The sequence below is a fragment of the Quercus suber genome, unplaced genomic scaffold (genome assembly GCF_002906115.3).
Source record: "Quercus suber isolate HL8 unplaced genomic scaffold, Cork oak 2.0 scaffold_315, whole genome shotgun sequence".
NCBI lineage: Eukaryota > Viridiplantae > Streptophyta > Magnoliopsida > Fagales > Fagaceae > Quercus > Quercus suber.
The window spans coordinates 312,698-325,932 of NW_027069770.1; the positions used below are offsets into that span (position 1 = coordinate 312,698).

General features: G+C 35.5%; 1 protein-coding gene across 1 annotated transcript; it reads left to right on the forward strand.

Annotated features, from left to right (window-relative positions):
* The first annotated feature begins 91 nt into the window (after positions 1-91).
* LOC136071459 (uncharacterized) lies at positions 92-1,060 on the forward strand. The gene is made up of 2 exons (XM_065782783.1): positions 92-529; positions 665-1,060. The coding sequence occupies exons 1-2, from the start codon at positions 92-94 to the stop codon at positions 1,058-1,060; spliced, it is 834 nt and encodes a 277-aa protein (XP_065638855.1).
* The last annotated feature ends 12,175 nt before the right edge of the window (positions 1,061-13,235 follow it).

Genomic DNA, 13,235 nt, shown 5'->3' on the forward strand with positions numbered 1-13,235 from the left:
CATGAGGCAGCCCGCTGGAACGATTAATGTGATCTTGGCTGCGCTAGGAAGAATAGGCATGCGCCCCTCGCGAGTGCTGTCCGTGACCCAGATGGCCGCCGGGGAGTCCCAGTCCAAGCCAAAGAGGGCCAAAAAAGGCTGTCACCCGGCCCTAACTTTTTTCGAGGAGGACAAGGACGGGACCACCCAACCCCACGACGACGCTTTGGTGATCACTCGCAGGATTGGGGACTATGACGTCAAAAGGGTGATGGTGGATGGTGGCAGCGCGGCGGAGGTTATGTACCCTGACCTCTATAAGGGGCTGGGGCTAAAGCCTAAGGACTTGTCGCCCTATAGCTCCCCCTTGATGAGCTTTGATGGGAAGCTAGTCATCCAGGAGGGCGTGATCAGGCTGCCCATCCAGACCGGCTCGGAGGTAGTGGAGGTGGACTTTATAGTGGTGAACACGTACTCCCCCTACACTGCCATTGTGGGAAGGCCTTGGCTCCACACCTTGGGAGGCGTCGCCTCTTCCTTGTACCAGAAGGTGAAATTCCCGTCTGGAGGCCGAATCCTCGAGATCCGAGGGTGCCAGTCAACGGCAAGGCGGTGTATGGTTGCAGCCACCTCACGTCCTTAAGATACGGAATCCTCGGCCACCATGGCCGAAAACTTATAGCAGTTAACCACCTCGGTGGCACCAGCTGACACGGCCGCCGAGGAAGCAAAGCTTGAAGGCCTAGAAAAAGTGGTCATCAACAACGACCAGGAGAGGTTCTTTCAACTGCCTCTCCGAGAGAAGGAGGAGTTGCTTGAGTTCCTCAGGAGGAACCTTGACGTGTTCACATGGGATCCCTGCGATGCCCTAGGGATTGACCCATCCTTCATCTGTCACCACCTTAATGTCAACCCTTCTGTGACCCCCAAGAAGCAGCCCCCCCGACGTCCGTCAAAGGAGTACGCCGCAGTAATTAAGGAAGAGGTCAATAAGCTTAAGCGCGCGGGCGCTATTAAAGAAGTATTCTATCCCGAGTGGTTAGCCAACACTGTGGTGGTCAAGAAGAAAAGAGGGAAATGAAGGGTTTGCGTAGACTTCACGGACCTGAATAAAGCATGCCCAAAGGACCCCTTCCCAAGGCCACGAATAGACCAGCTGATGGATACGACCGCAGGCCATCCTTGGATGAGCTTCCTAGATGCCTTTCAGGGCTATCATCAGATCCCATTAGCCTCGGAGGATCAGGAGAAGACGACCTTCGTGACATCCATTGGGAACTACCACTACAAGGTGATGCCATTCGGCCTGAAGAACGCTGGATCTACTTATCAGAGGATGATGACGAGAATGTTCGAGCGCTGTTAGGCAAAAACATTGAGATCTATGTTGACGATATGGTGGTGAAGAGCAAACTGGTGTCCGAGCATCTGGGGAACCTCGGCTGTATATTCGACGTCCTCAGAAAGTACAGGTTGCGACTAAATGCTTCCAAGTGCTCGTTTGGCATGGGATCTGGCAAGTTCCTAGGCTACATCATCACCCACCGAGGGATCGAGGTTGACCCCAACCAAATCAGAGCTATCCAAAACCTAAGGCCTCTGCGAAACCCCAAAAAGATCCAGAAGCTTGCTGGAATGATCGCAGCTCTGAATCGATTCATTTCCAGGTCGGCCGACCGATGCAGATCGTTCTATCTCCTGATCAATAAGTGGAAGGGATTTGAGTGGTCCAAAGAATGTGCCATGGCCTTCCAACAACTCAAAGATTACTTGGCCCAGCCACCTATCATGTCTAATCCGGAGGCCGACGAGGTCCTATACGCATACATTGCTGTGGCGCACCACGCTATGAGCCTAGTGCTGATACGAGATGACAGTGGCATCCAAAAACTAGTCTACTACGTTAGTAAGTCATTTGACGAAGCCGAGGTCAAGTACTCACCCTTGAAGAAAGCCATACTTGTTGTGGTCCACGCTACGTGAAAGCTGCCCCATTATTTCCAGGCTCACACGGTGGTCGTTTTAATCCAACTACCCTTGAAATCTGTACTTCGGGCCGCCAATTACACGGGAAGAATTGCAAAGTGGAATACCATCTTAGAGGCCTTCGACGTTAAATACATGCCTCGGACTGCCATAAAGGGCCAGGTTCTGGCAGACTTAACGGCGGAGTTCGCTGAGCCTACTATAGAAGTGGGGGCCGAGGGAAGGATGGCTGAGGAGAAGCCAGTTAGAGCAGTCTCTATCCCGAGGTCACCATGCTAGAAAGTATATGTTGATAGCGCGGCAAACCAAAGAGGGTCAAGGGTAGGACTAGTCTTAGTATCCCCTGAAGATCATGTCATAGAGAAGTCCCTGAGNAAAAAATGTGTTATATCATAAATGAACAACCAATAATTCTAAGCAGAAACACATGATATTCTAATTTATAACTAACTATTCTTGTAAATATTATGCGATATTTTGGTATAATAAAATCCGTAAAAAAAATAATATACTCATTATATTGTTTTTATTTGTTAAAGGTTTGTTTATACATGAATATGTTATTTATTGACTTTATTTTTTTTTTTAAAATTAAAATTACACTTATGATTCAAATGAAATCATTTTCCTAACTAGGTAAACTCAAGTACAGACGTGAATTATGATATTTTGTTAAGAAAATATAATGCACAATAATAATAGTTAGATGAATACGGACAATTTTACCACCAAAAATAATAAAATTATATATTTGTAAAAATAGAGAAACAAAAATTACTTTTAGAAATTATTATATCTTAAAGAGAACAAATTATATAAATAAAATTTAAAAATAAATTATAACACTATACCATATCTCAAAATAATTATATACTCCTACACAAGCAAAATCAAAATCATCAAAGAAATAAATGAATCTCACACAACCAAATCAACACCAAAAAAACCCAGATATTGTTCTTCCCAAAATGGGAGATTTTGGAAATCGTTGGTTGATGTCAAAAGGACCTGCTTGCACACAAAATAAACCCCATTCCATAGATGCTGACATGATGGTAATCTACCCATTATCACTACTATTGATAACTCTATTGATGTTGGGTCCCATTCTATGTGTGTGGAGGTTAGAAGACCACAATAAGACAATTCCTTTTGGTCAAAAGGTGAAGGGAATGATGAGCACTTTGTCTCATTACTACTTCGAATAGCTGATTGGAATGGTAAGTATATTTCTAACATAGTTTTTTGCTAGTGGTGCCGATTAAATCTTAGAGCCGGTGATGGGTGGGAAAGAGGGATTGGAGGTGGCTGGGTTATGGAGAAAAAACTGAGAGAGAGAGAGAGAGAGCTAATAGATATTGGCGTGAGAGGGAGATAGCAAACGCAAAATTTTTTACCAATGTAGGGACTCAATTTTAGATTTGACCCTGAGTATGAATGAGTTTTCAGCTCAACAAGCCCAAACAGTAAATTTGTAGAGAGTGGGTTAAAGGTTTAGGCGCTGGCCGTCGATCACCAAACATGAACCCCATTCTTCTTATTAAAAAATACTTAGAACTTTTTTACAATCTGGAGGGATGCTCTTCGGCCCGTGGCCGAGGAGCCCTTTTTCTTCTCCCCTTTTTTTCCCCCCCTCCTTTTTCACTTTACTTGCTTTTCTTATATAGTCTTCATCTTCCTATCTCCTTCTTCCATCTGTCGATCATCCATTCGCCTCTTTTTTGGCCGGCCATCCCATCAGAGGCCTCATCAGTACTCAAGTGGTTCACTCTGATCAACGCTGCCCTGCTAAGGGGTTATATCCCCATTAATGCGGCCAGAGGGGTTAGGTGAATGCATTAAGTGTGAGGGTGACAACTTACTTTGGGCCTGGTCTTTCCCAAAAATCATCCTTGTCATGCCGAGGATGAGGAGGTCCTCGGCGTGAATCCGAAAAAGAGGCTTTCCCCAATTTAGCCTAGAATGGTCAGTATTCTTTGGCGTGGGCCTTGGGCCTGCTACACGATGGGGTGAGGCTATCAGGCCCCCGGGCCCCACAATAGCCCCTTAAAACCCTGCTGCACGTTCCCTCGAACGGGGAGGAGGGTTTTGATACCTGCGGGCCCTCTAGACGAGTCGCCCCACTTCGGTTCGTGTTAATGCTGGCAATTTTCGACTGCCCGATGCGCGTTTTTGGCGTTTCAAGACTTAATGTGTGCCCACATTAAATTTTGGCAGCACCACGTTTCCCACTTTCAACGGTACCGGTATTGATCAGTATCGAAATATATCGTACCGCTGGTCAAATCAGTACAGCCTTTAGTACGGTATTGACTCCCTTGATATATGGATATATATATATATATAATATGATGCTAATATTGGGTCAGTTGGGGAAATCCCTCTCATGCTGTATTTGGTTAATTGACTAATATGGGCTTGGCAATTCATAGCTACACAAGCCCACGTTAACAAATTTGGATTTGGATCTAGTGCACTATGTAATTACCTTAACTATTGCACTGTAATTGAATCTGTAAAGTTGGGATGGTGAAATGAGATGGAAAGAGTGAGGTGGATCTTCAAGTGTATTTGTGTGAATAATATTTGGAAATATAATTTAGTTAGATGCTAGAATTTGAAGAAGAAATTTACTAATTCCTTTGTTTGATGACCCTAATGAGGGAAAATTGCATTTTTTTTTTTTTTTGCGTGGAGTTTTAGTTGAGATTTAATGTCACAAATTCCATTTTCAAATTCATCTAGTTTAGGCGTTATTTTTCACATTCCTCTTTTAGGCTGTCTTTCAATTTTTACCCTTCCCCATTCTCCAATTGCTTCTTTCAAGCCAATTACTCTGCATGCTTAACCTTGGCAAATCACCAACTCTCTCTCTCTCTCTCTCTCTCTCAACCTTTCAATTTTTTTTATTTCTGGTTTAGATTTTAATTTTCACTTATTTTATTTGTGGTTTAGATGTTACATATTTGGGACATAATATTATGTGATTTAAAGGGTCAGCTTAATACAATTTGAGGCTTAAGACAATAATTTTAAAATGAGACTTTTTATATTTAAATATCACTTAAACCATTATTTTTACTTTTTAATACAAGTAATTCACTTTAGTGATATTATAAATATTGCAAATTTACTATATAAGCCTTACAAACTGACATGTCACTAATTAGAATAAGGAGATTAAAAATATTTATTTATTATATTGTTTAAGTGGTGCTAACCATATTCTTGTCACATAAGTATGTAAGATTTTTGTAGTAGTTTTACCATTTTTCATCCATAATTTTTTTTTTTTTGGGGAATAATGCTAAAGTTATTAAAAATTTTAGTATACAAAACTTATAAATTGATTTGCAATGAATTTGNATTTTCGATACTGATCAATACCGGTGTACCGTTTCGGATTTAGCGCTATTTTTTATATTTATATATATATATATATATATATATATGTGTGCGCGTGCGCGCGCGCGTGCATGTATTATAATAAATATAAATGTTTACGACAAAACATTTCCTTAATGCAGAACTAATTATTCATGATTTTAAACTTTAGTATCAATTAAAAGAGAAAAAAAAAAAACACGATATAAAAAATAGAAAACTTAAAAGTTAGCATTGCATAATAAGAAAACAAATAATACTAATAAGTTAATGTAAATAAGTTACCATTCTGCCCTAACAAAAATTCAAAAATTACAAAACTAAAAAAAATAAAAAGTAATAAATAAATAAAACTTTTTTTCTACACCAGCCGATACGCCCGATATTGCTCGAAATTGGCCGGTACAAGGCCGGTACGGCCGGTATTTAAACTGGTACAAAGCATTAATGTTTCGATACCGGTATACATACTGGCCGGTACGGTTGGTACTAGTACGGTATTGACTACCTTTATATATATATATATATATATATATATGCTACTATGCAGCAAAGTTAGAAGAGAATTTCAAAGCCTAGCAATTTAGACACATTAAAGAAAATAGAAAAGAGAGGGTTGTTCTAGTCTTGTGTTTTCTTGTGAGTGTTATATACACTATTGTATCTCTTTATTTTTATAGTGAAATGTTTTTATTGTCATCATAGAAATAAACAGTTTTCTACACCACGTAAATTCTTATGTTTTTTGTACACTTATGATTTATTTTTTGCTTATTTATTATTATTGATTTGAGTCAGATGCTATTTGCAAAACAAAATCCAAATCCAAGGTCATGTGGAGAAAAATCTTCTTTGAACTTTAGAACCCTAACATCCAAATCGATATATATATATTCAACAACAAAAAAAAAAATTCAGCAACCAAAAGATATTGTTTAGTAGGTGCGTGTTGGAAAGAGAGACGTAGGAGCGTGGAATAGGCAAGCCTAGATACATTGAACAAGATCAAAGTAGAAGTGCAATTGTACCACCAACTTGCACATATTCTCTCTACAAAGCAAAGTATCATCGACACCATCATGTCTCTAATCTTCTGTCTCTGACTTGCCAGCAATGAAAGATATAAATAAAAAGAAAGAAAAACTTTTGTTCACGACTTGTTTTATTGACAAAGAATGCATTGAACTGAGTCGCTGAACTTCGCCGTCGTTTCCGATATTCCAATAGTCTTTAATAAAATATATTGGGCAATGCCTGTGTTTCCACGATTTAGGCAATCCTACCCTAGCGATCCTTGGATTTTGGGAGCATCTTTGGATTCCATTCTTTATTGTTTATTCTTCTGAACTTTTCAGGCATCATATCATATCTTCTTTGTGAGATGGGATAGGAAATAGGATAGCCCGCCCATTGTCCTGCAAGCGAAAGATTGTGGTTTGAAAGTTAGGAGTCATTGTTAATTGGATTCTTTAGAAAATGGTCCGACACTTTGCATGGCCATGAATGTATTTATATATACATTGATATAAACCTACGTGTATGTATCTATCTGGACATACATTTATACCCTTTTTTTTTAATTTGGTTAATAAGATAGAAGACAAATCCTAGCAAGTAGGAAATGCTGATCGTTGGCATAGATAAAAATAAATAGACTATAATTTCAGCTATCTCAAAAAAACAAAAGACTATGAAAATTGATTAGTAAATGATCAATTATATTTGTAGTTTAACTTGACCTTTAATAATTTTCATTGTGAGATAGAACAAGATAAAAGATGCATTTTTGAGGATGCAAGGAATTAGTGGACTGATTGTTTAAATCGAGATGTGGCGGAAGACCAAAAAAGATTTAATAAATACAATCGAAATGTACTAATGTGGTGCCGACTAAAGACTCTCGATTGTAAAGTTAAAACTTCTCTAAAGATTTCCAAAAACTCTTTTGGTGCTTAAGAGTTAGAATTTCTCCCTTACCTCAAATTTGGTCCCATCTAATCTTTTTAGGATATTTTGAGTGGGATTCCGTGTTTTATGTCACTTTTCTCGTAGAAGAAATATATATATATATATATATATATTTTGATAAGAGAGACTTTCATTAAATCAGAAATTGAACTACAACAAGGCACAGAAAGCAGCCCAGCTACAATCGATCCAAGTGGATCAAATTTCTCACTACAGGAGGAGATACACCTATCCACACTTGGCTAACATTATTACATCTAGCAAAACGGGCAGGCTCATGTGCAACCATCGTAGGGGGTATATTAATCGAGAAGAGAGAGTGAGAGCGAATTATGCAAAGATACTCACACGTTTCGAAGTAGTGGTCTGTTGTGGTAAATCTCATTTCTGTCAAATTTGGTGAAATTTTCTTTAAGTGTTGAATGGCAGAGCTTATGGACAAGTATATTGTCTGGACGACTATCATACTGTGAACAATCTTACAATCCTATGCAACCATAGACGACCCTCTACAGGAGGATGTCATTTTAGTCCTTATCATTTTTAATGATTTTTTTATCACTTTTATTTTTGTGCGGTTTATCTAATGGTTTAATTATATTATTTTATGTTCTGTGATAAATGAGGATCACTTATTTTTTTGGTCACATTGGAAATATCATGTACACTTAATAATGTCAGTTCAATATAACTTAAATTCATTGGATTATTTTCTTCCCAAAAAAAAAATCATTGGTCTATTTTACAAATAAATAAATTGGATAAAAGTATATTATTGTATATAAAAATGAATTTATTTTTCTGAGTCTTTTGGCTAAATATTGCCAAAATTAAAACATTTTTGCATTATAGGTACTGTTTGAAGTTTTTTGGCAAAATGAGGAGAGATGTTGAATTTCGGCAACAGCGTTGCCGAAATTCAAGAAAAATGAGGAGAGAGAATGAGAAAAGTGGAGGAGAGAGAAAAAGTTGAATTACGGCAATGATATTGCCGTAATTCCTCTGCCTAATCTGCCCCGGTTTGTGCGTGTGAGGAGTGCAATGTGTGAGTGCCCAAAAAAAAAAAATCCCACAATTTCGGCAATACCATTCAGAAATTGAACTACAACAAGGCACAGAAAGCAGCCCAGCTACAATCGATCCAAGTGGATCAAATTTCTCACTACAGGAGGAGATACACCTATCCACACTTGGCTAACATTATTACATCTAGCAAAACGGGCAGGCTCATGTGCAACCATCGTAGGAGGTATATTAATCGAGAAGAGAGAGTGAGAGCGAATTATGCAAAGATACTCACACGTTTCGAAGTAGTGGTCTGATGCGGTAAATCCCATTTCTGTCAAATTTGGTGAAATTTTCTGTAAGTGTTGAATGGCAGAGCTTATGGACAAGTATATTGTCTGGACGACTATCATACTGTGAACAATCTTACAATCCTATGCAACCATAGACGACCCTCTACAGGAGGATGTCATTTTAGTCCTTATCATTTTTAATGATTTTTTTATCACTTTTATTTTTGTGCGGTTTATCTAATGGTTTAATTATATTATTTTATGTTCTATGATAAATGAGGATCACTTATTTTTTTGGTCACATTGGAAATATCATGTACACTTAATAATGTCAGTTCAATATAACTTAAATTCATTGGATTATTTTCTTCCCAAAAAAAAAAAAAATCATTGGTCTATTTTACAAATAAATAAATTGGATAAAAGTATATTATTGTATATAAAAATGAATTTATTTTTCTTATATATATATATATATATATTAAAAAAAAAAAAAACTACACATTATCTAGCTTAAAAGTAAATTGAATTTTAATCAAGGGATAATTTGAGCATTAAAAGTCAAAAGCTAATTATCACATAAAAGCTCATTTTTCTTGTAAAAAAAGAGTGGTTTGACCCGTACGTGTCTTTGTCCAAGAACTTTACTCTCTGAAGGGATTATTTTCCAAGTGCGAAGATAAAGTCCAAAACCATTAAAAAAAATGAAAAAAAGAAAGAAAAAAGAAAGTACAAATTCGGTGGTCAAATTTCTGATACGGAAGCATGTTTTGAAGGTGGCGAAAATTCCAGGTTTAAATCGTGTAAGCTACTGCAATTGACTAATTTAACATGTCGATATATAAGCCACATGCATGCATGCATGGCCTACTTTAAAGGCCTGGATTGTGCATGCACTTTCTAGTTTCTAATCCTAATTCATTTTATCTCTTAACAAAATTCGTAATCTGATGTTTAAACATTCTGGCAGGTAAGGAGCCACGGTTGGACATAGGGGCCCACTAATTTTAGTAATTTTCTACTATGAAATTCTCCTTTGTCTTTCTTAATAATATTATTAATTCTTTTAAAAGTAATTTTATAGTAACAAATTTTTTTACAATATTTTTATAAATTATTGAGATAGTAAATTCTTATTAGTTCGCATTTAGATTTATCATTTATATGATTTATTCATTTATTAATAATCACTCATCACATTAGTAATTTATTAAAAAAAAATTGTAATTCTAGCATTTTTCTCATTTTAGAGTTCACTTAAAAAATTTATAGACCTAAAATCAAAAACAAAATATACAAGAGCCAAAAATAAATTAACCAAAAAACAAAAATTTCCAATTTTAAAACTAAAAAAAAAAAATCCAATCAACCAATTTTACCCAAAATAAATAACTCTATCTTTTAAAAAATTTTAAACAAAAATAAATTTGCTTTTACCCAGTAGCAGACACACATTAAAGATACCAAAATTTTTTTTTTTCATTAATGCCTAACACTACAGAGTGGAAGATAGCCGCCGCACATAGTCAATAATAGTGCTGCCCCCCTAACTCTATATTAAGGCTCGGTCCCTACATTCTGGTGCAATGTGTTAATGAGGTTGAGTTGGACACTTTGCAGTCAATGTGCTCGTATTTCATGGATGTACGAAATATGAACTCAAATTACAATAGGCTGCGTCAAAGTAATTGAATGGGTTGGAGATGGGAATTAAACTATGCTTCAAGTGAAAAGTTTCTCTCTCTCTCAAGAATAATAAGGAAAATGAGCACAGTAGTAAAATGTGTTATTTGCTCCAAGCTCTACATGATATGGCTGCTCTGCTAATCTTTTTGTGGAGCTCGGCCAACCTTTGCAGTTAAATCTATCCAAAAAAGAAAAGAACAAACTCTTTGCAATTTAAACCAAATTAAATATCATTCTTCATAGAAAGGTTGAGGGTTTTTTTTTTTTTTTTTTACCCTTAATTTTTATATTTAAAAATTGATTTTTATATCATTGTGGAATGATCTCAATTATTATTTTACTACTTTTTTGAAGAAAAAACTAGAGCTTTTCATTAAGGTAACTCAAAGTCTACAATGGAAAGGATTATAGCAGGGCATTTTTCAATCCAGATTGTGGGTTCCTGAATTTCCTTAGTAGCAGCTGCCAATATATACTTGTGTAGCTTTATTATGAATGTGAAATAGGTACCATAAACGTACTTTTAACTGAATAACATAGTATATCTAACTTGACATGGAATTAATTCTAAAAAAAATGCATGACATGGTAGTAATCAGTGAATTATAGAAGTTTTCATGCCAAGTGTATTAGTTTGAGCAATCTATCATCATCATAAATCAGTAATTAGATGCCAAGCAAGTTCAGAAAAAGATTTGGAGTATATAAGTTAATTGTATTAGTACTTACACGATGGAACTTTACAACTCTCATCTCAGATTCTCAATTGATAAAAAAGAACATGTTATCTTATACACTATAATTAATGTTTACGAATTAATAATTAAAAATTGATTCTAAAAAAATAATTAAACCATTTATCATATATGATGACATCTTTATGACTAGCTACCACTGCACCATCAAAAAAGACAAAACAGAAAAACCCAATAAAAGAAAAAAGAAAAAATGAATAGTTCTAGCGTGAGTTTGGATAGTTTGGATAGCAGCTAAGGATGGGTCTCATGATACTATTTATGATTATGACAAACATAAAAATGTGTATATCAATAAATTTTTTAGTTTCATAGTACTATTAACATATTTAAAAATTATTTTACTATAGTGTTTTCAGTAATAAGTTTTCAACAAATAAGCGATATCTAAACACACCCCTAGTACCATATAAAATATTACAATTTTTGCTACAACTATTTTAGAGGTTAGACTATAATGGTTTGTCTATTACTTTCACATATACTTACTATTTTTTCTCCATCATTTATAGTCTGTCATATCGTCATGACACAAATTGTGAAATTTTACATAATCCGAGAATTTTTTATTAAAAAAAAAATCACACTAAGCATGTGTTTGGATATGAATTAGATGGCATTTGCGTTTTGCGTTGCGTTTTGCTCTTCTTCTTTTTTTCGACGCATTTCAGTGACAAAATTTAGCTGAAACGGCTACTATTCATGCACTGTGCATAAAGAGTAGCCGAAATTTTTTACTTATCAGTACGTCAGTGGGTTCATGCACTGTTCACAGGACCCACAAACTTCAATTTTCAATAACCTTTTCGTTAAAAATGGGTCACACAATACTATTTACACATTTAAAAATTATTTTGCTACAGTATTTTCAGTTTCAGCAAAATAAGTTATATTCAAACAGACCCTAAAGGTTTGTTTGAGATCTATTTATTTTGCTAAAACTGAAAATTTTTTGCTAAAAGTACTGTAGAGAAAGGTAAAAATTAACTGAAATAGTACAATGAGACTCATAAATAGTAAAAAAAATACAATAAAATTTATAAATAGTAACAAAAATAAAATAAATAGTAAAATAAGTTGACTTTTTAATATACCCAAACACACTGATTAATTACTAAATCAATTTAAAATACCTAAGTGATAGCCTCTCTTTTTTTATATTAATTTTGCGGTAGATGTTCCGAAACGTATCTGCTGAATATCATTGGGATCTGGCGCTGTGATTCTGTCTGATTCGGACCAATAACCCAAAACAAGATTTTTCTCACAATCCCAATAATCATATGGTCCCACAAATCATCACTCAAAAATCCAGCGGCTAAAAATCACCCCATCATCATCACACTCAATGAACTCGCACCCATCACATCAATCCCCACAAACCCAACTAGCAACTCTATATAAAAACATACACACTCGCTCAACACAACCAACAAAAACAACCTCTTTATTAAAACTCAAAAGGCACAACCTTTTATCCCTTAGCTTAAAGTAGACAAAGGCCTCCATTTTAGTTTTGGTTTCTTTCTTTTGTTTTGAGTGTTAGATAATAGTAACATTATTATCAGTGGTGAAGAAAAAAGGACATGTTTGTAGTGCCCAAGTGTTTGATAAGAAGAATATCTTTTTGTGGAGCTCGGCCAACCTTTGCAGTTAAATCTATCCAAAAAAGAAAAGAACAAACTCTTTGCAATTTAAACCAAATTAAATATCATTCTTCATAGAAAGGTTGAGGGTTTTTTTTTTTTTTTTTTACCCTTAATTTTTATATTTAAAAATTGATTTTTATATCATTGTGGAATGATCTCAATTATTATTTTACTACTTTTTTGAAGAAAAAACTAGAGCTGTTCATTAAGGTAACTCAAAGTCTACAATGGGAAGGATTATAGCAGGGCATTTTTCAATCCAGATTGAGGGTTCCTGAATTTCCTTAGTAGCAGCTGCCAATATATACTTGTGTAGCTTTATTATAAACTCTAGACACCGAGTGAAAAGAAATAATGTGATATTCCAAACTATGGCTCTAATGGATTCTAAAACTTCCCTTGCTTCTACAATGATTGAGAAAAAAAAAAAAAAAAAACCAAAAACTCTATAAGAGTTCTCATTTACAATAGGTTCAAGATCCACCAAATACGGGTACAACATAGTATTAATTAGTTTCATTCATATAAGC

What these genes read in the sequence shown, in the direction of transcription:
- LOC136071459 (XM_065782783.1), top strand. Translation starts at nt 92, where the DNA reads ATGGCCGCCGGGGAGTCCCAGTCCAAGCCAAAGAGGGCCAAAAAAGGC. An exon ending in CCTCTTCCTTGTACCAGAAG is followed by an intron (nt 530 to 664) that starts GTGAAATTCCCG and finishes AACTTATAGCAG; the next exon opens with TTAACCACCTCGGTGGCACC.